This window comes from Pyxicephalus adspersus, chromosome 11 (genome assembly GCF_032062135.1).
Source record: "Pyxicephalus adspersus chromosome 11, UCB_Pads_2.0, whole genome shotgun sequence".
NCBI lineage: Eukaryota > Metazoa > Chordata > Amphibia > Anura > Pyxicephalidae > Pyxicephalus > Pyxicephalus adspersus.
This window is the reverse complement of record NC_092868.1, coordinates 43,600,987-43,627,642: the sequence shown is the minus strand read 5'-3', so window position 1 is coordinate 43,627,642 and position 26,656 is coordinate 43,600,987. Positions and strand designations below refer to the sequence as shown.

Here is a 26,656-nt window from a genome sequence, read left to right as displayed (position 1 = left end):
TTAACAATGGAGGAACTACAGGTCCCAGCAGGCAGGGGATGTCAGGTGGTGTTCTGTATGATTTCTAACTTTCTAGGCTGAGAAACATGCTGCCCACCCAGGATTAGAAAACCACGCGGGTATATACCCGGGTGCAAGAGACCCCTTACTCGGCTCCTGAAGTGTAACAATGGTGCAAAACAGGGAAAACAATAAAGCGTAACTCAGAAATCTCACTTTACATAAAAGGGATCACAACCCCTTTATGTTAAATAAAAATTCTGTTTTTTTTTTTTTTAAGTGCAACACCGCCCCCCCTAATTCTCAATCACCTGGGCCAGGGATGTCCAAACTTTTTGCAAAGGGCCAGATTTGGTGAGGTGAAAATGTGAGTGCACGGGTCTCGCACAGCACACGCCCACCAGGGTGACATGAGGGATTCCCTGTGCACGGAGTCAGTGCGGGTTCCATGCAGAGCACAAAATTGGAATCGGAGTGGGCGTGGTCCATGCGGGTCCCGCACAGCACATGCCCACTATAATGACGTAGGGGATTCCCTGTGCACACATGGGGACTCCCGTCCTGACGATAATTGCAATAGATAGAGTTGATCAACTCTAATGAAACATAAAATAGCTTTTTTGTACCCGTGTATTTTATACTGTGGTCAACAGTGCTGGCGGGCTGCATATTATTGGTTTTATGACCGGTGGAAATCTGAACACGGGCCACAATTGGCCCCCAGGTTGGACTTTGGACATGTCTGGCCTAAGCGATCGAAAATGAATAAGCGTGCAGAGCCTTCCGAAGTACCTACATCACGCATCCCGGGAGGCTCTTGGATGCTCCATCTGCATCTCGGGCATCTATCTTTTCTGTGCCACATTTCTTCAAATAAAACACTTATTTTAACCCTCCTAGCTTTCTAATTCTGGCTGTATTTTCATGCAAAAAGCGTTACATTTTTTTGCATGGAAATTTATTTTACATTGTAGGCCCATAACTCTTAGGCATAACTCAGCGAAATATGTCCAATAGTTAATACATTTAATAATAAACTTCAAATAAAAAAAACACAAAAATCTGTTAAAAACATAGCGAAACCTGTAATATAACTGTACATGTAATATATATAAATACAGTGGTAGCTCGGTATAAGTCCGCTTTGGAATAAGTCCAACTTAGTATAAGTCCTGTTTGGACACGAAAAATTTTGCTTGGTTTACAACCTTTGTGCTAGAACTTGTATGGGTCAAAATGAGTCACAACACCGCGTGCTACCCTTATTTACCTCTCTCGAGACAAAGCCAGCACTGCCCACGGCCGTCAGTACACCAGTTGTTACTATTCAGTGATAAACCGGCGCTAAAACTCTCTGTGAATTACATAACATCTCCTCCTCCTCCCTTCTCAGCACCATCCTAGTAGGCACTTGACTTTTCTCAGCAAGGTAAAAGGAGGTTACATTTTTATTTCATCTAATTGCTTTTGTATGTATGTATTTTAGTATTAAGGAGTGTTTAAATTATTTTATACAGCCCTATATATAATATAGTATAATATGCCAATAACAATTAGGATTTTTTTCATGGGAATGAATTATTCATTTTCCTTGTATGTGTTTGTGTTTCATAAAAATCTTGTTAGGTATAAGTCCAAAGATCTAATAAATATATATATATATATATATATATATATATATATATATATAAGATTTCTTTGTATTGGACTCAATATAGTTATTTTGTATTGAATCCAATACAAAATTATTTGAATTTTCAGCTGCGCCTCCCGCATACACCGGCGTCACCGGTAAACCCCAGAGTCTCTGCAGTCGCCGGCTGAAGATCAGAGGATGAAGACGTGCCCCGAGGACCTACAGGGACGAGAGTAATGCCGGGGGACGCCAAGGGAACGAGGTAAGTTGGGTTTTTATTGTTTTTTAGTGACCCCCACTGTGACTCGGGATTACCGCTTTTTGCATGGAAAATCCATGCTGAGTCATACTCGGGATAACCGCTAGGGGGGTTAATGGCTTAAAAAGTAGGGTTCGATTTATGAAGCAGTGAATGAAACATTCACTGAAACAATGCCTAGTGGAGAGTAATTACAGGCATTGAAACACATTGACCTGGTAGATTCTTCACCAGGTAAGTTTCAGTAAATGTATTGTGTTAATGAGATATTTATTGGTGTTTATTAACGTGAAATATTTTAACACTGCAAACTATGTTTTCCTAAATGCCCAAAAATAATTGAATATTGATGTTTAACCTCCCTGGCGGTATGATTATTTTGTATTTTTAAATGTCAAATCGGTACATTTGACATTTAAAAATACTTCTAAGTTTTTTTTCCCACCGGTCCCACCCCCCAAAGCACACACGCCACGCAGACACATGTCTCATGCCCGCCCGGCGTATGCATCCCCTAGCCTCGTGTCTCCAACGTTCACACGTCGTGATGCAAAGCCAGGGGACGCAGATGCCAGCTGGGCATCACCAAGTGGACACAGATGCCTGGCCGGCAATGCTGGAGGACGCCATGGGCTCGTGAGGACCAGGTAAGTCCTTAATTCACCACTTTTTGTAATGAGATTTCACCCCATGCCACATTCGGGATTATCGCCAGGGGGGTTAAACACTGGGGGGGAACAGTCCATGTAAACTTAGCCTAACACATCAAAAGAGAAGTTTTCTAACCTGCACCAAGTTCTTTTCAAGTGAGATGTCATACCTTATGTCTCCTTTTTCTTCTTTGCAGCTTGTGCACAATGAGTGAAGAGAAAACAGCTAAGTTGAAGTTGAAGAGGAAGAAGTGTGTGAATGCCGGTCCAGGTCCACAGAGTATGGAGATCAAGCTGCAATCGGTGCCGGTAGTGGACATGTTAGTTCTTTTTTCTAATGTTTACTCTAGTAACTTAGCACAGTGTTGCAACTTATGATGACCATGGGCTAATTTTTCAATCAGCTGCACCAATCTATCAACTTTTCAACAAATTTCCTAGTTTTAAGCGACTATATAATCTAAATTAGCAATAAAATAAACTGGCACTGCAGCAGCTTTGATTTCCATTGTAATTTTTGAGAATTTTGTAAAGACAGTAAAGTAAAATGTGTCTGGTAGATTTCTATAGTTTAAAGCTGCTGTGGATGTTAAAATCCACAACAAAAATGTTGCTTTGTGTAACACATTGGGCTTGATTTATTAAAGCTCTCCATGGCTGGAGAGAATATACATTCAGCTGTGAAGCTGGTTGATCCAGCGTAGAATGGATTTCTTAAAAGTCATTTGCTAGTTGTTAGAAAATGTTTTCAATCCTGGACCAGATCCATTCCAGGTTTACTGGATCACTCAGCTTCAATGATGAAAGTGTATCCTCTCCAGCATCGGGCCACAAATCTGGCCCACTAAGTCCATATTTATAATTTATATATATTTATAAGTAAGGTGAGTGCCAACAATTATCTAAAACTTGTCATCCAAGTTTATGTCATTGCCAATTCTTTGCCCTACATCATGTTAACCTATACCACAACTGGAGTGGTGTGGGTCAGACATTATGAAAGCAAAATGTTTTTATTCTCCATTTCAGGCCATCCTCGACAGGGCCTCAGAAGTGCCATAATCATCTAAAACAGCCTTTCCTGATCTTTTTAACATTGAGGAATCCTTGAAATAGCAGGGAACCCCTGCTATAATTTCTATATCCACAGCTCACAGTACATTAGTGTGGTGGTTAGTGGGATGAATGTATCCTATATTGCTGGCCATTGGGAAGAATGTCACTCTTACAGATAGTCAAAAATATGATTGGTGTCATTTAAACCAACGGTTGACAACCAGTGGTCCGTGAGAAAATGTTGATGCTCCACGGCTCTGGCTGGTGCGCACTTGAGTGGGACCCTACTGGGAGGACACACTGGCCAGAGCTGCAGACCCTTTCCTTCCCAGGCTCAGACCAGCGATGGGAGAGTGGATGGGTTCTGGCATCATGACGTCACTATGGGTGAAGTTTCTTCTCCCCGAGCATACATGGTCCAGAGCCTGTGAACTTAGTGGTCCGTGGGTCCATAAAGGTTGGCGACCACTGATTTAAAACTGACCTGAGAGGTACAAATTGCTCATTGTTCATAGAAACCCCATCAACCTCTAGGATTCCAAAGAACCCTGGTGGAGATACAATGATCTAAAATATTTTATTGGTTTTCCACAAAATTGAATTGGTTAAATATTTTTATTTTAGTGATTGCTTGGTTGTGTCACGCTATGCTTCCTGCCATTTATTTTTGTTCCATATTCCAATTCCAACATACTCTGAGTATTGGTTTGGATTCCCTGTGAGAATTTGGTTTCAGCAAACAGAATACTTGTGGCTTGATGTAAGCACTGTTGAGCACTCTTAAAATGTGGTCTATTGTGTCTTAATGCATTCCTGCATGAGGAGAGTCTCGGCACTGATGACTTGTGATGGTCCCTCAGAGACCTAAGACTGGGTTATTCAATTATAAGGAGTTGAAATCTGTGCTGTATCCTTTCATAAGGTCATTTTCAGGTTGTTGCACCTGTTACCGTGTTGTGACAGAATGAAAAGAGGCCGGATGTAGGGATTCCCTTGACAAGTGTCAGTGGAGAGGGGCAGCAAGTGAAGCATAAGGAGGTCAGGGGTGACTTCTTGGTTTAGATGCAACTCTCACATGACTGGCCACCTAAATATGACAATGATGGTAAAGCCAGAGAACGCAAGCGTCAAAGAAGCTCTTAAGTTTAGAAGCCTTTACTGAACCTCTAATGTAAACCAGGAAGCAATAAATTGTTTTTAATAGTTTATATTAAACCCTTTTTTATAAGAAGTTTGCATTAAGCAGGGTTTTCATTGTACAGGTTGCCATTCAAAAATCTGGCCATCGATAATCCGGTTCCTTCAGATTTCAGCTTGGATTTTGGAGCGCATTTTTAAATTTACACCGTTTTCTGGAAGTGCTGTTTATGTTTTGATAGCGCTGTACTCCAGAATCAGCTGTTGGGTGTTACTTTGCATGTGCTTTCCTGATCATTCCTTCTCATATGTAGCCCCATTATGGATTCAGCATCCATTCAAAGGACTGTACAGGTAGTAATTTTCTGGTAAATATATACAGCATATATAATCGGAAAAAATCCTGAATTTTCGAAAATCTGGCACTGCTCAGGTCCGGTGGTTGCCGGATTTTGGAATGTTAACATGTACCAGAAAATACAGCTAATAATTCCAGTAAATCTATCATGGGAGAGACGGTAATGTAGTGAAAACCTCATATCGGTGCACTACCCAGAAGAGTTGACTTTTTTAAACATACAAACATGGAGTGGAGTTAGCATGGTTTAGATGTAGTAGTGATGATGTAGTATTTTACTGAGCATTTCAGTGTCCTTAGTAACAGTATAGTAGCTCAGAGTATTATTATTTTAGAGGTCAGGTCTCTTACTTTGCTTGAAATAGGCTCACAATCTTATGTCCCTAACACAGTTAAAGCCAATTTAAGGGGGGATCCAATTAACCTACCAGTAAGTTTTTGGAATGTTGCAGCAAAATGAAGAACCCAGAGGAAACCCATGCAAACACAGGAAAAGCATATAAACTTCCCGCAGGTAGTGCTCTGGCTGAGATTCAAACTTGGGATACAAGTGCTGCAAGATCACTTTGCTAGCTACAGAACCACCATGAATAAAAAGAGAATCCCCACATAGTGTACTTCCATTTAAAAATGGACAAAAAGAAATACAATATAAAGTGTGGCATAATCCTCTGTGGTCTGCAGCCTGATGATACATGTTTAATTTCTCATTCCGGTACGTAAGGGCTCAGCTAAAGTGAAGAATTGTAATTGCTTAATAAAGATTAATTTCTCTTTGAACATGGCTTCAATTATAGCTGATTAATTCTTACATGTTGACAAAGAGTCTCTTATCAGCAGGAAGTTAGTATATTGCTACAAATTTATTAAAGGGTAACTGTGTTCAGAAAACTTCAGGCCGATATAATTTCCTCCTGGAAAAATATCACTGCATGTTCTGTTCCTTAAATCGTACAATTCTGTTTCTGCATGTGAATTTAGATCGCTGCTTTTTCTGACTGCTAGTCGCTTGAGATTTTCAGTGAGATTTGGTACTGCTGTTTGGATTACTGTTTTGCAGGGACTTTGCTGGAAAAGAAATCTGTACCAGAACCTCATATTTCGGCATCGTATTTTAGTAATGAGCAAAAGATTAGCTGTAGGAAAACCAAAACTAATATTGGCAAAATTGTTTTCCGTGTGCCATTTTGGGCGCATCTTTTTCTCTCTTTTACATATAGTATGTAGGTCAAAAGTTGTAGATCTTACTTTGGTTTTTGAGCACCTTAAAGATTCTGATTTATTGTCAAAATATTAGGTATTCACCTCAAACCTGCACTTTGGTCTATGTCTAAATCTTGTTACATTTGGTGTTCTCTTTTCCCCCCTATCTATCTGTTGCTTTTATTGTTTGGTTATTATTTCAAAGAAATAAAATATTGCCAGAAAATGAACCTGGTCTTTTCCCAGCCTTAGGCAAATGATGGGTTTATAAAAATACCCCATTCCTGCTTCCAAGGAAATCAATGCAATTCACAAGAAGTGATAATATCAAATACTGCATACGGCTACTATTAAAGACTTCAAAAAAAGTAAAATTATATATGCACTTATGGAAATTCTTTATTTAGTAAAGTATTTCACCAAAAGCCATCATAAAGCACTGAAGAAAAGATACATTTACTTACGTTACTTATGGTACTTACTTCCATTTTCTTTCCCATTCTTTGCTTCCGGACTGCCTAGAATCCCTGTATAAGTTTCTACTTGCTGAGCAAAGGCTCTACATAATGTTTCTACTCACATGTGACAACTCCTGGGGCCTGGCGATGGGCCACTCGGGCACCAAATGCTGCATTGTGTGGTGCCAAGTGAAATATAATCTGTTCCCTATACACAAAAGTTCCAGATATTTTCTCGGTGTTTGGGAACCATAATAAAACAGAATACTGTTTTATTATTGTTTCCTAAAGTCAACCAGTTAACATTTCCTAGAAGGGTTGCTTTTTTATTTTTCCTGCAACATTAGAGCATCACATGGCGCTGAACTAAAGAAACTTTGTATGGCAGATCTGGACAGCAATGACAGGACCAATTCCAAGTCTGCTGACTAACAATACGTCTTGGCCTTTAGTTTATAAAGTGACTTCTTTGTTACATACTTTGTTAAAGCTCAAAATACTAAATGGTGGAAGCAAGACTTATGAATGCATTTCCTCACTCATTTTTTGTGTCTTTTGGTTTTAATTCATCTAATAAACTAGAGACAATAAACTAGTGCAGTGCTCAACCCAGAAATGTATTTAAGCTGGGTGGGAAGAAGCTTTGGCGGGTGGCAGTCCCTGTATTGTGAACCAACTGTATGCACTCAAAAACAGCCGGGTGGTGCACCCGGCTAAAAGAGGCTGGGGAGAACACTAGTGTAAAAATACCCTAAGCAGTTTTATTTTACGTATCATATCCTAGCTAAGAGAAAAATATTCAAAACTGTGCCTGATGGTTCACAGCCTTGGACCTGTCTGTTTTTGTTTCCCATTTTATTCAAAACTAATTACCAAAGCCCTAAATTTATCTCATTTTTGTGTTTTCCTTTACACTTTTCTTGATGAGTTTTAAAACCATGGTAATTTGTCAGTATGGCAGTGTACTTGAGACACTGAAGGTGAATGAAAGCCTGTCTGCACTGTAACCTCCCTTGATGTACGCCCGTGTCATTTTCAGCAAAGGGAACCACGCTGGATGTAGATGACCGGGTTCAGCCGCGTGTGAAAGAGGTCAGATGATACGAGGAGACAGCTGTCAAATGAGTGAGCCTTTGTAAAATGAAGCTAAAACAAAACACAAGCAGCATTTCCTAGTAATCCCAAAGACGCTTGGTGTTTGTTTTTTAGCTTTGGTATTTTCTTATATTGTTCTTAGTCTTCTATATAAGATAATACCTGTACATTATAGGAGCTCAGGGTAGTGCAAATGTAATGAAGCTCTTGTGGTAAAACGCATCAAGGATAGTAGAATGGAAATTGTTATGATGTAACTGACAAATGATATTTATGTACTTCAATTAAGGAGTACCTAACAAAATAAAAATGTAGAGATATTGTATTTTATACAAAAACAATAGTGTTTTCTTTCATATAGACACCTAACAAATCCCATTCCAAATGTTACTTTAGATTTGTTATATTGAAGTAGGGATTTGGTGCTACTAATTAAGTAATTATCTCCCAAATTCAAATCTTTAATTGTACTGCTTCCCTAATAAAGCCTCACAGGCAGATATGTTAAAAATTGTTGAAAATAAAAGCAGATCTTCATTAATGAACCAAGATCCATAACCCATTTGTATTATAAAATGTAGATGATTACCATGAGTACTTTTACAACTTCTTAGGACATTTTTAGCATGAAAAGATAAAAAAATTACCACAAGTGATAACTTGTGATGCTTTGAGCAGATGTTATAACTACAGTGTAATATTTTTAAATTGGTGCCCAAACACACTACAGAAAGTGCCAATAGACTGTACCTGCATCACGCTTTAACATACATTCATATTACTTCCTTTCATGCGCCCTTTCACCTCCTATACTATTGTTTGTTTATTCCCCCAACTCCTAGATTGTAAGCTCCTCGGGGCAGGGTCCTCTCCTCCTGTGTCACTGTCTGTACTGTCTGTATCTGTCTGTCGTTTGTAACTCCTATTTAATGTACAGTGCTGCATAATATGTTGGCGCTATATAAATCCTGTTTCATAATTAATAATAATAATATTATTAACCACCTGGGCGTTACACTGATGTCTAGATTTCTGTTCCAAAAGCGTTACACTGTTTTTCATGAAATTTTTTTTTTTAAATTGTAGACCTGTAACTTACAGAAATTTGTCCGAACAGGGTTCTAGTAGATATAATGAATATAAAAAATGTTTAAAACACAATCATGTAAAAAAAAAAAAAAAAATACTTTTAATAAAATTAAATAAAAGACACAAAAAATCAGCTTAAACAAGAATACATAAATAAATGAAAAATACTGAAAATGCGATAATTCGGTATACTGTATAATAATATATTTTTCTAAAACACCTCCCTAGTGTCCGTCACATACCTATAGACAAAACCACATAAATATATTTTCTATTATTTTGGATTGGATTGGATACAGGACTTTGTATTCAATCCAATACAAAATGAGAACAAAATTCAAACTTTCATTTTGTATTGGATTGAATACAAACTCCTGTATCCAATCCAATACAAAATGAGAGTTTGAATTTACCAATTACATACTTTGTATTTTATTTGAATTATTTATGTATTGGATTGGATACAGGAGTTTGTATTCAATCCAATACAAAATGTGTTTGAATGAGTTTCAGTTTGAATTTCCCGCACACGCGCCGACGTCATCGTACGCACCAACGTACACACTACGGAGGGAGAAGAAGCCGGCCGGCTTCTTCTTCCCGGAGAGGGCACCCGATGCTGGGGGACGACGCTGGAGATCGACGCTGGAGGACGACGCTGGAACACAACGCTAGATGATCGCAGCGGGACCGGGTAAGTGATCGATAAACCCGAACTTTTCTCACTGTATTTTCATACAGTGAGAAAAGTTCGGGGTTATCAATAATTGTAATTATTTTAAACCCGAACCAAGGTCGGGGTTATCGCTCAGGTGGTTAATAATAATAATAATAATAATGCACAGATGTATCAACGGCTTTATCATCACATCAGCTTAGCCTTGTAATAAAGTATTGCAGAAAGAGAATCATGGGTATCTATTGAACAGGGAGAACCTTTATATCATTTTAATTATGCTAGATGTATTAAAGTGGGAACAGGTTGTTACCTGGAAAACAGGTTTCTAAAAGTGAATGGAAGTGAGAATAGAAGTTTCATAAAGCCTCTAAAGTGGCCATCAGAAACTCTGTTCATGTACATTGTAAGCTCTTCGGGGCAGGGTCCTCTCCTTCTCCTGTGTCACTGTCTGTATTCGTCTGTCATTTGCAGCCCCTATTTAATGCATAGTGCTGCATAATATGTTGGTGCTATATAAATCCTGTTTAATAATCATAATAAATGAAAATGAACGTGATTTAATTGGTAAAAGGAGTTTGAAACAAACTACAGATCTCCACTGTAGCCTGTGACATTTTCCACTTTTAAAGTAGAAAATTAAAAAAACAAACAAACACTAACCTTAATTTGGCTAGTAACATGACATGCAGAGATTGTTGCTGCATTTCTTGGCAATTTTGTATTGTGAGCCCTGACAGAAGTGATGAAATGCAGCCCTTGGGGGTCTGTTCATGAAAATCAAGGCTCATGGGAAGTGGTTTGAATGACACTGGCCATTTTTTAATCTGCACATATATGGAGCGGGAGGGGGGCCATCACTGACTTCAGAGAGTCATAAAAAAAGAATAGGGCGCTATGTTACATAACAGGGTAACAGAATGGAGATTGAAATAAAAACAACGTTGGCGTATGTAGGTATATTAGGTATATTTGTAGAACTTTAGCTACAAAAGGTGAGTGCAATAAAACAAGTGCAAGGTCCATCTATGTATTGTCTATTTTTAACTCTACTATTGCTAAAAGAACTATGTGCAAAGGCTTTCACCCGACACCATGATTAATGCTGGTAATTGGGGCTCCGAGCTTGATAGTAAACTATTGTGTGTATTCCATCTCAATAAAATATGGTTGTAAGCATTTAATTAGTTGTCTTAATATACCCTACCAAATGCAGTGCTTACACCATGTTTTAGTGTAAAAAACGTCTTTTTTTCCTTTTCACACTGCAAGTATTTCTTGTAATGGCAATTTTAGCTGATGTGATTTGACAGAAGTGGCACACTGAACAAACCATTCCTACTCCTGCTCATGGCTTGTTGCATTTTCTCTTTTCCAGAAGACAGAGCTCCACTGGGTCCTGGTTTGACAAAATTGATTTAACTACTGCTGAGCAGCAATGGAAGCAGGTTCTGACCAGCGTGTCTGCAGACATTAGGAGCCTTGGCTGGGGATCTTTGCCAGGTCTGCCACAATTCACTCGTCAGGTGAATTACTGTCAATTACCATTGAGTGTGTGTGTTTTTTTTTCTTTGAGTGATAAATATGTAAATGGCAAACAATGCAAAAATGGTTTCATAAGGTTTGCTTCCTGAAAATGCCACTTGCCTGGTTATATTAGGAGTTTATTTGAATATAGAAAATGAATGACATAGTTTGGAATGCCCTATTGCTATATTTGTTTCCAGTGGTAAAGTATTTATACCAAATCTGCACTGACAGATGGGGAACTTGCAATTTTCATAAGCATGCTTCATTCGTCTTTTCAAATGGTCTATTAAGGGATGCAAGATCGATGGGTTACAGGGCCACCTACAGAAGGAAGGACACTAACAAAAACTGCAGGCTCTGTGGCCCTCCTTACACATTCTCCAGTTTGGTTATGTGTCCTTGGAATGAGGGAAATCTTTTCTTGACTCTCACACAGATACCAGAGGTATATGAAAGCCAGTCTCTTCCATCCTTAGGTGAAATGGTCCTTTCTAGGAACCAATTCATTCTTCATGAAGTGGTCAGCTACTTAATAAAGCTGTCCAAATTGCTGAACTGTGCATGTGCTGTTTAGAATTAGTTTCAGGGTACCTGATACATTTCGGCTTCCCCTGTGGTTGTCAAGACTAAATGAACTTGGACATGTCATCCTGGCTCAGCCAAACAAGTTGACTGAAGATCGCAACAAGGAAGAAAAGAAGATGGTGAATCATCCGGGGGCCAACAGAGCATAGTCAAAAATACAGATATCTGCTAACATAAATAATGAATAACTAAATAATCCAAGGTATTGTCTTTTTACCTCTTCTGGTACTGAGTACCTGTCTCCAGAAATGGTTTTCCTACTGTGGGTGGTGTCTTCAGCCCTGGGTCTTCCCATCCACCTTTTTCTTCCTGCCATCATAAAAATGAGCCGCTGATACTTCACATATATATGCTTCAATGTCAAGGAGAAGTGTATAGTATCATCAAAGCCCAGGGAGGTAAGGTAGTGTTTTTTTAACAATATATAAAAACATGTAAAGCGGAGCATCAAACCATTTGATAAAAGGGTCCACAGTTTTTTTTTTTTTTTTTTTTTTATTCGGGCTTGTGAATACATTGATTGTAATACTAAATGGAGTGCGTACAATAGTGACCTCTAAGCCTTAGCATGTGTCTACTTACCAGATGTAGAATTTTTTTTAAGGAAGAACTTGAAGAGGAAGTTAGCCCAAAACTACCCAAAACACACTTGCCTTCAATCCCACAGAGCAGTCAATTCGTCGGGAGGTTTTTGCGTCGGGTCCCATTTCGTCCTGGTATCCATCTTGCCAGTCGCTGCCATCTTGTTCTCTTTTCTTCTTGGTTCTTCGTCCTATGTCACCCGACGCAGGCGCAAGATCGGGTGATGTAGATTGGAAAGAAAATATGTTGATCTCTCTGTGCATGCGTGAGATCCGCAGTTTTTTCCCTTTTGATGAAAGGGCTCCTTCTGCTCATGCCCGAGATGCTCGGACATGCGCAGAAGGAGCATCCAAGAGCTTCCCAGGATGCGTGACGTAGGTATCCCGGGAGGCTCTGGGCTCCCATTCATTCTTGATCACCTTGGTTAAAAAAACCAGAATTTTTACTTTTAATAAAAGGGTTGTCTACCCTTTTCTATAAAGTGAAAATTCTGAGTTTAGGTACGCTTCAACCATAAAATCCTTTTCTTGAGATCTAAGGACACTGATCTCTCCCTTCTGTGTTCACAGTTGCGTTCTTTGTACTGAGGCCCTCGGTGGACTGAAAGAAATAGAAAAATTTTAGTTTTTACTAACTAAAAAATCACAGTTTACAAACATCCATGGTTTTAAGAAAGCATAATTTACTTTTTTGCCAGTTATGGAAAATGCATTGACTACAGATTTAAATGTAAATATAACTTTGATAAAATTTTAAATTGTCCATGTTGGTTAGAATTTTTCAGAAGAAGCTTCTCTGTTTTGCTATGTCAGTTTACTTGTAATACCTTTCTTATTCCTAGTTAAAAAAAAAGTATTCTTTTATGATTTGATGTATTACTAAAGAGACGAATGTAGCTGCCAACATTTACAAATCATTCCTGGTTAAGCTATGATGTTGAGTCGGCCCACAAAAATAAAAGAATTGGTTCTAACATGTATAAAATTAAAAGCTTTACTTTGTATATTGGGTCATATAAAAGAAATTGGAGATAATGTTGTAAGTTTGGGCTGTCTCTGTAAATAAGACATAATTAGCGATGGTGTAATATGTTTACAAATCATTTCCTAAAATCTAGTAATAATTAGGTTCTTTCTGTTCCGAGTGTAATGTATTTAATGTCTGAATTTTTTGTTGGGACAGTTTCAAAAATACCAAATTCACATTGGAAGATTTATTCTCTGTTGATACTTCCGTGTTCTTAGTGAGCTGGGTCCTTTTTTTCTGGGTAGCCAGACCACATTTCATCCCTCACAAGTCCTAATTATGTTCACTTGTTCACTAATACAAAAATATTTGGGCTGGTGTCAGACTTAACATTTACTTCACTCACAAATACTTGGAACTGTCTTCATACTAGCTCCAACTAGCTTCCTATAGCTCCAACATATTACGCAGCACTGTACATTAAATAGGGGTTGCATATGACAGACAGATACAGAAGGAGAGGACCCTGCCCCGAAGAGCTTACAATCTAGTAGGATTGTTATTCTCATTTTATAGCGTAGTGATCAGCAGTCCTGCATTGTAAGCCAGCATGCTGAAGAGCAGAATGCCAGAAAGTGATGGATGCATTTATTTTTCTATGTAGTTCCCCTTTAATGACTTAACAAAATTACACATTCTTTAGCAAGTAATACAGTAAAGGGAAAAAAAACGCCCAATAATTTGCCTATCCCCTTTCCGCTGGAGGGCACCACCATCTACCTTCTTCTCTTCCTGAAGACGATCTTTATCTATCTTGATTGACTGTGCAGGGATGATACAACGCCAGTGCAAGCACACGGGAGTTCTTTCATTCCTGGAACACACCAGGTAAGCTGGGATTGATGGGCGCAGCTTACTTGGCAATCAGGCAGGTAAGAACAGTTATTGCAGAAGAGATTTTGCCTGTCACTTCAGTAACCATCTGTCTGAATCGTCCATGTTAAAAATGGATCTTTAGTTCCCTTTATCATATAAACCCATCAGACAAAACTTGTGAGGGGATTATCCTGTTACTATTACACCTTTCAAGGGGTGGGATGTATTAGCAAGCAAATGAATAGTCTTCCAGTTCTTGAAGTTAATTTTATTATTAATAAACTGGATTTAGATGGCGCCAACATATTACGCAGTGCTGTACATTAAATAGGGGTAGCAAATGACAGACAGATACAGACAGTGACACAGGACGAGGAGAGGACCCTGCCCCGAAGAGCTTACAATCTAGAAGTTAGAGTTGTTGAAAGCAGGAACAATTGGGAAGTGTCTGAGCATCTTTGACAGTGGCTGAATTGCGATCGTTTGACTTTTGGGGGTCAAAGCGTATCCAAAATGGCAGGTCTTTTGGATTGATTCTGGTATGTATTGGTTTACACCGAGCAAAAGTGCTCAACTGGTGAATCTGTAACCGGTTCAGCACTCAATGGGTATCGATGCATGTGTGGGAGAAGGAAAGCTCATCTGGTCCTATGCCACAGCAAGAAGGCAGAGGTAGAATGACCTAAAAGATCTTCTGCTGTGGTCTTGGTGCCAGATACCACCTAGCTCCTACAGAAGTCTTATGTAATCCATGCCACGATTGTTTATTTCAGTTTTGCAGCACAAGGGGATCTACACAATGTTAGGCAGATGGTTTCAATGTTTTAACTGATCGCTGCATGTATTTAAAGTGTGCACAGATCGGTTTGCCAGAAGTTTGTTACAGCTAGTAATAGTAGATGACTACATGCAGATTGTGCGTTGTCACCTATTTAAATGTTGCCATGCAGAGGAATCGGAACACACATAATTACATGTCCTTGGCAGTATAGGGATTATTAGACATCGCATTAGATTGTAGGATTTATGTATTAGGTGCATTTGCTCTAAGTATTTTACATCGCAGATGATGATTTCTGCAAAATAGTGCCTATTTCTTGAACAGATTGTCAAGTTCTGTTTAAAAAGTCTTCATTGCTAAAACTGTCTGAGTCCTGTTGGAATTTTTTTGTTCTGTTCTGGCTACAGAAAATGGCAAATAAAAAGACTTTACCAAAATGCTGTAGTTAAAGCCCAGTTTATATGGTACTAAACGCTCACCAGCTGTATTGGCATAAACACGCACTACACAGATTTGCCCTATGTAATGAAATGCGCCCTTTTCTTCATTAGATTTTATGATGATGTTTAGGGCAATGTCTCTTAAGCTTTTCACGGTTACCATAGCAACAGTGATTTTATTTAAAAAGCATTGGCTCGGTTCTTTTTGGGTGGAATTCAGAATGCTTTTGCTACATTGAAAGGTACCATCTGTTGTACTAGAATGTTCGTAAAGCAATTGCCAGTGTACAGTCACTTAGAAACTTTGTGTGTTCTTGGGTCCGAACCAAGGTTTAGCCCTTGCTCCACTCAGATGAACTGTTCTGGTGTCGTCATGTAGGTCAACACCTTGGGCATTGTAAAAATCGGAATGCTTTACAACTAATAAGATTTCAAAATATTGATTTCCTCCAATAGTGAGTATGGAACATGGAGCTACTTTTAAAGAGAATTGGTTACCAGTGGGCATTTGTTGATCTCCACAAATCTCACTGGGTTTTGATGATACTATAACTATAACGTCTTCTTGACAAACAAAAACAATTAATTTTTGGTTTACTTTTGGAATTTTTGTAAGTGTGGATCTTTGCAAGACCTTATCAAGGGAAAGTTGTGTGTATTTTATTATACAGGTAGTCCCCGAGTTAAAGACATCCGTCATAGTGACGACTCTTGGATACAAACGGGGCTTCCCTGCTCGCTTGTGTGCAGGATGGAGGCTCAATGGGGGAGAGGGGTTGGTTTGTATGACTTGTAGAAGGAATCTTTTTGCTAAACATGGCTGAGGTTTGTTGGTGATCTTGAGAGCTGAGCTGATCTGCAGCCTCTTGTAACTCTTTAATGATCAAGACAAACTCTGCAGTTGTTTCTTTTTGCATATCAAAGCACAGCTTGCTCCAGAAGTTAATGAATTTCTAGGCTCCATAAAACAAAATAGGTGTATGTTGAGCCAAAACTTTTTATTTTGTCCTTTGAGACACACAGGAATCTGATACTTTTTGAAGTATGGCATGCAAAAAACGTGTAGGTCAGTCCAGTATAACCTCTGTTCCTACCAGTGTGCCTCAGTGTTTATCAACCAGGGTTCCATGAAAACCTAGGGTTCCTCCAGCGGTTGCTAGGGGTTCCTAGAGGTATGAGTAGTTTGCACCTCTCAGGTCATTTTAAGAGATCGGGGTAGTTAAAAAAGTAAAAAATAAACACTTACCTGGTCCCTCCGGCATCCTCCAGTGTCCTGCCATCCTCTGGCTGCGCCCTCTTCCTCGATATGCCCCCCGGCGAGTGCGCTGACATTTTCCAGGAGTTCCCAGTGACGTTGGTGGGTGCAGTCATCACTAGGGGCGTGGCGGGAATTTTAAATTTTGTATTGAATTCAATACAAAATAACAGTATTGAATGCAATGCACTGGATTTCTATGTCTAAAAGCGGTACATTGTCTTTCATGAAAATTTATTTTACAGTTTATTTAATAGTATGAGTATAATAAAGTTTGAAACACAAAATCATGCAAAGTTTAATTTTTATTATTACATTTATTTTTTTAATTTATTTAATTTTAGTATTTTGACATGATTTTGTGTTTCAAACTTTATTATACTCATACTAAAATCATTAAAAAATAAAACAATAATCAATAATCAATATAGACAAGAAGTCTATAAATCCCCTGAGGAAGCCCTTCTGGGCTAAACGCATTGGGATTAGGCCCCGTCCTGCTATGCTTGAAATATATGCAATTTTTTAACTTCCTCTACCAAAAATTAGAGTGGAAAAGTAAACCTTATTGTATGAATATTGATTATTGTTTTCATTTTTATTGATTTTGTATTCAAATAAAAATTACATTGATTTTATTTACAACAATTCTTTGCGTGCCTAAAAAAGCCTCCTTCTTACTTTACCCCTAAATTTTAAGGACTTTAAAGCTTTTTAGGATTTACAGTCTTTCATAATTTCTGAAGTATATCCTTTGTAATTTGTGAAACAACAACTTTCAGGTGATTGAGCAATGATTAAGCCAGCAAAGACCATTTCTTTTCTTACCCACCATCTCACTCCGGGCCAGCTGCAGTTCATATTTAGAATTCCTTTGGGGGCCAAAAAAAAGGACGTTGGGGGCCAGAGTTTGACACCCCTGCATTAAGGTTTTAGCCCCTTGTGTCCCCTGTTTGGCTTTTTTTCAGACCCCAAAGAAGATTTTTTTTTTTACCACAAGCAGATTTTTAGGTCTTTGCTTCAGGTATTTCTTCTGACCCGTGTAAGGTTCCAAGAGCTTCTCGACTCTTGCTGCTTTGGTCTTGGCCTAAGATACTAGATTTGGTTGGTAGCCTCCATTACAGGTTTTTAGTGCATGTTGGCGTTAATTCAGGGTTCTGTTATGGGTGCCTGGACTGGACCCTGTCAGTGGATAATCATGTTCTTTGTACTCTTTGAATATATAGGATCATTTGGAGGTTTTGTTGTGTTTTTCCCACCTAATGATGTCCTTTGGTGGATCCCTTGCGCTGTTTTTCTATCCTCCTTTGAAGTCCAGGTTTATCATAGTTTTATGGCCTTGTTGTGGGTTTGCAGTACTCATTGAACCAAAAAGAAAAATCATGGAGTTCTCTCCCCTTATCCAAGGCCATTGTGCCCTTCCCTGCTCTGTATCATCTCCTCGTCTTACAGGTTAAAGACTGACCCGGGTTGCTAGTGCTGTAGCATTGATCCTTTTTCTAGGCAGATGTGTATAATTGTCCTGCAGGCAAAAACATGAACTGGTGCCTAATATTGCTGTACCCACCCTAGTTTAGTTGACCTCTTTGGACATCCTGAAGGTATTGGATTATTGTGTTCTCTAAGGAAGTATGAACATGGATGTTTTAGACTTTTTAGAGTCAGTTGAGGGACACAAGTGTTTCTGGTCATATTCTTGGTAATACTTGCTAACAAACAGATGCATTCTGGTATTAAGATGGATTATAATAAGCTGGCCCATAAGTTTTTTGGCTACCATTGTCAATTTCTCCAAACGGTGGCAAATGAACATGAATGCATTCCATTTCTGTCTCCATCAGTGGGCAGTCAGAAAAGAATTTTAGGACCATGCTAAAAAATCTTTTTTTCTTTGTTTTGGATGACGTGAAAGTGTTTGTCAGTCAGGTTTTTACTTCCGTCCAGGGTTCAGTTAAAGGGATTTCCCCTTACTTCCTGTCCTGACAACAGTATTTTACAAAACATAAAGAAGTTAAAAAAACTTTCCAACAGAAAATGGGCAGAAATTTTTTCCCCCGCACAATTTCAATTAAGTGAAATTTCTGTTTGTATATTTATGGTCCAGAGAGCAACTCAAAAGTAAACCCTAGTGGTTGAACTTGATTGACTTATGTGTATTTTCAACCTGACCCTACTATGTAACTATGTAAGAAAACATTTTCACAGCTGCATGTTTTTTATTTACCCAAATGGGGGGTGTTTGTTGAGCAGGAGATATAGAGAGAGTATATATGGGGGAGAAAAGGATTGATGTGTAAATTTTATTCATAATGCACTGTGGTGTGACACGAGCACAGCAAACACTGGGAAGGGGACTTGTCTCTGGTGCTGCAGTGTGCTGGTGTCAATCTAAGTCACAGCATTGCTATAAACCAGGGGTTCCTAACCTTTTGATGACTCCAGACCCCCAATGGATTGTCCGATATGGTCCCATACCCCCTTTACCTAATTGTCGAAAAAACCATCACCATTCCTTATATTAGTTGCCAGTATGACTTCCAAGTATGTCAACAGCTTGAATTTACTGGACTTTAGATATGGATAGCTAGGAAGAGAACAATAAATAAAATCATAAGCACTAATATTTTTATCATATTTATTTACAAAAAGCAAAATTAAAAGATGCAAAATGACAAATATACAAAGAGCTACAACTATTTTACAATATAACTGATTCACCTATTTCAGATTATAAACCAATAATTTTACTTCTTACAGTTGAGTATTACACAAAAGAAGAAAACAAACCTAAATGTGCAAGTTTTTTCAATCTCTCGACCACATAACACAGACTCTCACTAAACTAGTGAGATATTTGCTGTTGTTTTTGTGCAATCAAAGCATGGAATCGGAGTACAGTTACATACAAAGCTACTCGCATGTCATCTGACACATCAAGTCAATTTTTCCACCTTGATTTCAGATTTAATAATATACCTAGGTATAAATTAATACATTAAATAAAATAAATACCAGTGCCCAGAGATCAAGTCCCATACCCCCAGGATTTGGTTCCCATACCCCCAAGGGATATGGATAGCCCCGGTTAAGAAGCCCTGCTATAAACTAAGACCATACCTATGTACTGTGCATATTAGCTCCCGGAAAAGCTTCCATGAGAATTTTGCAGGTGATAGAAAAGTAAGGAAAGATATGCTCTTTAAATAGGCGCCTTCTTTTTTTTTTTTTTTTTTTTTTTTTTTTTTTTTTTACATTAATCATTTATTTTTCTGGGTGAGACAGTAAAGCTGCGTACACACTTCCAATAATTATCGTTGGAAAAGAACAAACGTATTGCATGTTTCTGCAATACACTTTCTCCTTTACATGTCACTCCCTGCATCATTCAAACGATTGTATCTAGTGTGTGTACACTATTGGTGGACGTATTGTTACAACATGTACAGAATTGTGCACAATACGATCATTCAAATATAATCATGCATAATCGTTGATCGGTCGTAATCATTCGTTTTCTAACAATAATTATTGGAAGTGTGTACCTAGCTTTAGCCATTTGAGGTATAAAGTAGAATATGGCTAGAATAGGGAAAGGTGGTGGTGGTGGTCAAATATATATACATATTTTCATATTGTTTCAGTAAGAAAAAGGGACATTTTGTGGTCATTTTATCATCCGCTTTTTGTCTTCTTGACCACACTTGATTGTATAACACCACTTACAGAAAGCATAACCACTGATGACACAACAGCGATTACTTTAGAGATGAACTCAGAAGCCGATAAAGAGAACTGACTAGACCAGCCACAAACTAGCAATGACACTTAGTTATAGGATATTTTACATGTTAACCAGCCCTAGAGGACAGTGGAGTTGCAAATAGATGTCGGAGGATGGTTCAGGTTACCCCGGCATCTATTCATACCCATCAGATTCCTAATATAAAATTTTCAACTGAATTTCTCCACATTATGTTAGCATTACACACCTTATTTAAAACATGTCATGTGTTTGATAAACCTGTCACCTTATTTATAAGCATTTTTTTTTGTAGTTTGCTGGAAAAGGTGAGAAGACAACTGTAAAAGAAGTTTTTGAAGTTGGACATCAAAGCTTTGAATGGTTTTCATTCCCTACTGCTCTTCCTCCCACTGTTACATTACAGTCGTGCACAACTGATCTTAAGAATGAAACTGCTCAGAATAATGAACATGTTGCAGAACCTCCAGTATCCAAGCCGGGAAATCAAAGTCCTCCGCCTCCTAATGTTGGTAACCCTTTGGAAATCAACTTGATTGTACCAGGTTCTAAAGATTATGACCAGGTTGGTAATAAAAATTTACCACAGCATCAGAAAGTATTGGAAAGAGGAGCCACAATGAATCTCAAAACGCCAATGATTTTCCAGAAGAGTTCCAAAGAGAGTGGTAAAGCACCAACTGGCTTACAGAAAAGTTCTATAAAAAACCTCAAGGTACTGCAAAAAGGCTTGGAAGAAAGCATAAAAGACCCACAAACCTCTCAAAAAAGATCTAAAAAAGCTTTTAAAGGACATAATGTATTACAAAAAGGTTCTGCAAAGAATGCAAGAGAACCTCAGTTAATGCCAAAACAGACTCTTACTTTGTGGCCGTCTGTAACTTCGGCAAAAAATAACCAAACTAAAGAGGCTTCCAAACAGGCAGAACTTCCAGCTTCAGAAACGTCTGAGTGTAATGATATTGTGATGCACAATGAAGAAGAACCTGTTTCGGCAGGTGGGGACACACGCCATGTGATGCAAGAAAGTGCAGAAAAAGCAACAGAGGCTGCAGGATCATTGCAGAATTGTCCCATTTGCCTGGTGCAGTTCCCCAAACAGTAAGTATATTCCCTAACCTTGGTGGGGGGAGACTAACAACTGGACCAAGGTGTGGAAACCAGATGAAATGTTTGGCCAATTATCAGACGTAAATAGGTGTGGTAACTCCCTTCTCTTTAATGAATGATTCACTGGGATATGTGAAACAAAGCTGATGTAGGCAGCAAGGAAGAAGGAGTTATTTTCCTTATTGAGATACAATAACACAGGTTCCAACTCTCTTTAGCTAATTATACTTTCCGAGGGTTATATCGCAAATGTGTAGCAAAGTGTAAACAGGTAAACGGTGGTAAATAGTTTTACTGATTCAATGATGTAAACATGTGCAGAAAAACTAAGTAGAGCAGTAGGCACAGGTAAAAATGGTGGATCTATCTAATACAAAAACTATTGTCTTAGGTAAAGCATTTACACAATGTATTCTTTCTTACTTTCTTCCATTTGTACTTCGGTCAGGAGACACAGGCATAATTGGTCATCCTCAGACTTTCTTTGCTTCTCAACCTTTTTAACATGGAGGAACCCTGGAAATAACTTCCAGGTCTTCACCCCGGCTATAAATACACAACTCCCAGTACATTATATAAATAACAAATACACAAAAATAACACAACTCCCAGTACATTAGTATGGTGGTCAGTAGGAAGAATGCTTCTTACATTGCTGGCCAATGGGAAAAATATCACGCTTACAGATAATCAAAATGATTTTTGGTATTGGATAAACCGACCGGAGAGGTGCCTATTGCTCAGGGAACCCCTAGCAACCTCTGGAGGAACCCTGGCTGGGAAACTCAGGTCTAAACATGTCTGTGTCTTCTTCCCTTGTCTCTTCCTATTTAATGCTACCCCACTTTTTGTTTTAAAGACTTTTTAGACAAGCCAGTTAGTTTGCATCACCAGCCAAGCTACTGGCAGAAAAAAACTAATTGTTAACATTTTAAAAGTGTACCACACTACTATTTGAAGTTGGACTTTAAAGAATTGTTTTTGGCTTGCCCATACAGTACTAACTGAAACCCACCCCAACCCACTTCCCTGCACTCCCTTATTCATCGCTTTAATGGCAGAGTACAATCAGATGGATACATCCTTGATGGCTTATGCGTCCTATTACCTTGTTTATATGTACAACAAAAAAAAAGATAAGCAGCTGTGCCCTGGTTCAATAATGCCCGCCTGACACACCAGCATTATATGTGCCAAAGACTTGTAATTCTGTACAGCATATGGTAATTTACCTGCATCTGCCACACTGCATAGCCAATAAAAGCCTTTCCTTTCTTTGGTTAGCAATTTGACTTTGTACATCACTTATACACCTCCTGTATTATTCATGGGACAGGCAAGCAGCATCATTTCTTATATTCAATATATTGCAAATGACCAATAAATAACACAGTGACTTCTGTTTTAAGTTATTTTAAAAAATCCCCAAATAGAGACTTTTATCATATTATTAGTACTTATGGTTACAAGGCTAGGCATGAGAAGAGATAGAGTGTTCATCATTTAAGGTAAAACCAGTGTACCAGGAAGCATCTGTGTGTTGCCATTAGTTGGCTTGAGAAAGCAGATACAACCTATGTATGTATGTGTATATATATATATATATATATATATATATATATATATATATATAATGTGTGTGTGTGTATAAATAATATGTTTTTTTTTCTAAATGAATGTGCCAACTAAATATAAAGTACTATATTGTAAAAAGTATTCAGAACTAAAACATTTTTTCTCATTTTAACAGGTTTTCACAGCTTGACATGGACAGTCACTTGGCTCAGTGCTTGTCAGAGACGACGGTTGATGTTGTGTGGTAATTGTCAGCATAAAGTTTAATTGAAAAGACAAATGCCTTGGGGTGTTTTATGCATAGATTAAAAAGACTATTTGTTCAATGGTAGGCAAACAGCCAAACATAAATATTCCAAATTGCAATGTACAAAAATTTAATGTCTTAGAAATGAAATTGTACCCTTTCACTAAAAACATACAGTGATAATATTATGTCACTAATTAAAATCTTCAGTCATTTGAAAACATTAAAAAAATAGGTATACTTGAACTACTCTGGCACCTGTTATCCCCCTCATACACCACAGCTTTTATTTCTGTTATAAACATGTAGTTTAGTTGGTACATTTTTTACTTCTTTTTTTGGCTACAAGATGATTGGACACAATTAAATTGGAGTATGTCAGCCAAGGATAACCCCTTCTACTAACAGAAGGCCTCAGTTTTTTTGCTATTGTCCAGGGCAGGAATAATGTTTTAATCGGCCCAGCTGTGTAAACCATCAAGAGTTATTTATATAACTGGGAGAGCTGGTCTGTCAGTTTGCAGTTATTGCATTTCTACTCTGATGGACCGGACTTTGCATCACTATCCAGGCAGTGACCTCCAGGTCAGGAGTATTAAGATGCTTATGAATGGTGAAATTAGAATTGTGTCTAGTATTACCTTGTTTTTGATTCCTCTTCTAATGAAAGTTACCAGTATTGACCTTGTTTCTGTGTTGGGTTGTCCTTTTTAGTTGGTGTCCATTTGGTTCAGACTTTGTTCTAAAAGTTTACATGTAGTCCATTATTGGACTTGTACACAGAGTCTACTGAATAAATATTTGTGTTGCACAGCAAATTTGAGGTGATGGGAAAGGTTTGGTGGTTAGTAAAAGGTAGAAACAAAGTGTTGAAAGTCTTATAATAATTTAATGTAATAATTGTCTTTTTTTAATAATCCAATATGAGTGTCTTTGCCCATGCCAACAAATACGGTTTGCTAGAGACATTGAAGCATGCCCTAAATTGTATGGGTACTTTAAGCCTGTTAAGGTATGCTAGCCACAGATGAACACATTTATTTCTTTTACGCCATTTTTATGCTAAAGTTAAAACTCATTTATATACTCCTTATAATGCTTTTGTCTCGGAGCAATGAAAGCAACATTCATGCATCATTTGTAAATTATCATGTGTCTGTGAAGCCATTAATTACACAATTTACAGAGCACACAGACTAAACATCACAGTTATTGCTCAGCACAGTCAGAAAAACATGGTAACTGGTTGTAGACTTTGTGCTACAGATCAGGAAAATATCAGTGGGTAAATAGTCTCCAAGGCTTTCCTAATTGGCTTCTTGTGTGCGGTGCTTTGGGAGAACAGGTCGGCCAGTTCACACTGTGGACTTTGAGATCTGTGCTTTCTAGGAAAAGCCTGGTAGAATGTGATAAGAGTTGAGTCTCAAGGTTATCCCAACAGTTTTAAAATGAGTTATGACTAGCATGGAGAAAATGTTTAAAGGTCTTACCTGACCTTTGTTAGACTGTTGCTTTTTTTCATTTAAAAGTGACCCTGTCATTTATTGGAGTTAACAGTGGTTGTCATAAAATATAATTTGATTGCATACGTGCTCACCTTGCAAGGTCTGACTGCATCAGGAGTGGGCAGTTTGGTTGTGTAGTTTATTTGCTGTTGTTGATCAGTTAGTTTAATTTAAAATGTCACGTAAGACCCGAACCCAACATTTACCTTCTTTTCATCCTTATTTTGATCTTTGACCATCTTGATTGGCTGGGCTTGAGTGATGTAACTCCTGGCAACCGCAGGGTAAGCTGGGTATCCCTCTGCAAACAATGCTGAGCTGCGCATGTGTTCTTGAAAGCATGAGGAAAAAAAGTCTCAAGAGCTCAGTAAGGAAGCTGAATGTCTTCCAAATAGACAATGACCCAGAGCATACCTAAAAGTTGTGGCAAAATAGATTTAAACCAACATAATGTCGTGGCCTTCACAAAGCCTAAGGACCTGTCCCAGTCGTACCAGCTCTGTTTGGAGGCATGGGCCAACATTTCAGCAATCTTGTGGAAGGCTACAGAACTCAAGTTAAACAATTTGAGGGAATGCTGTCAAAAGGTTTATGTAAACTTGTTACCCACTGGACTTGTGATCTGCTCAGTTGTTGGAAGAAACTGCTTTTGCAATGCACAAAGTGGACATCTTAATCAATATACCAGATTTATTGTTTAATAAAATATGTGGAGGGTTATAAAGGAGTTTAGGACTTCACCAAACGTGTACGTAAATTTCAAACTTCAATTGTACCTGTCATAAGACCAAGTGTGTATAAATGCAGGGACTCCCATGGCTGACCTATTCCTAAGTATACCAGTTGCCAGATATAAAATAATCCTTGGCAGAATTCCCGCATACTCCTATGTAAAAACAGACTTAGTGAAAGTTATTATGTAAATACCTATAACCATTCTGCCAACAACACTATAATCATTGGTACAGGCATAAAGAAGAACAGTAACTACTACAGCCTTGTTGGTAGGTCATATCTAAGATCCCTGTCCCTGTATTTGGAACAAGAACGGAACAGACCTCGAAGAATTTTTACCTGCAGGATTTAATACTTGGTCCTCTGCTGATAGGTAAGTCAAAGCTCCTTCCATGATGGAGGCTGAAGTGTGATTTTATTATTTTACCCTCCCAGTAACTTTGTGTTTTCACAGAATTTGTAGTGTTGGGTAGATATAATTTTAGTGACATTGTACTCTTTGTAACCACAAAAGAGTTGGCTGTGTATATCTGGGTGAGGTATTTTTTCCTGATTTTTTTTATAGGTGAAGTGTTTTAATAAGACTGGAGAAGATAGACTATCATTAGAGAACTTGAGTGATCCAGCAAACCTAAACGGATTTCTTTTAAAATCATTTTCTAACAGCTGGCAAATGTTTCCAATCCTGGACCAGATCCATGTCAGGTTCTCCTCGAATAGTCTATCTTCTCCAGTCTTGGAGAGCTTTAACCACTGAGCAGTGTTCCCAAGTGTGGCTGGGGGTAAAAAAAAACTTTAAAAAAAAACCAAACACCTGGTCCCATCGGCGTCCTGCCCGTCGGATCCCATCCTCTTCTTACGATCTTCCCCCGGCGAGTGTACTGACGTTTTCTGGGAGTTCCTGGGGCGACGTCGGTGCTTGCAGGAGCGTAGTGGGAAATTTAAATTATCTTTTATTGGATTCAATACAAAATAACTGTATTGAATCCAATACAAAGTAATCATTACACTATTTATATATACTATATATATTATATATAAATATATGCTACTGTACAGTTGTATTACAGGTATTTTTATATACCTTGTTAA

The 26,656-nt window shown here is 38.3% G+C and overlaps 1 protein-coding gene across 3 annotated transcripts in view; it reads left to right on the top strand.

Annotated features, from left to right (window-relative positions):
• Window positions 1–24,012, top strand: part of FAAP20 (FA core complex associated protein 20) — a 104,907-nt gene extending 80,895 nt beyond the window's left edge. For all 3 annotated transcript variants that reach the window (XM_072427162.1, XM_072427161.1, XM_072427160.1), the window contains 4 exons: window positions 2,743–2,865; window positions 10,996–11,143; window positions 20,688–21,493; window positions 23,253–24,012. In XM_072427162.1, the coding sequence (XP_072283263.1) occupies window positions 2,753–2,865; window positions 10,996–11,143; window positions 20,688–21,493; window positions 23,253–23,325 (1,140 nt within the window). In that variant the 5' untranslated portion in view covers window positions 2,743–2,752 and the 3' untranslated portion in view covers window positions 23,326–24,012. The remainder of the gene's footprint in view (window positions 1–2,742; window positions 2,866–10,995; window positions 11,144–20,687; window positions 21,494–23,252) is intronic.
• Window positions 24,013–26,656: the final 2,644 nt, after the last annotated feature.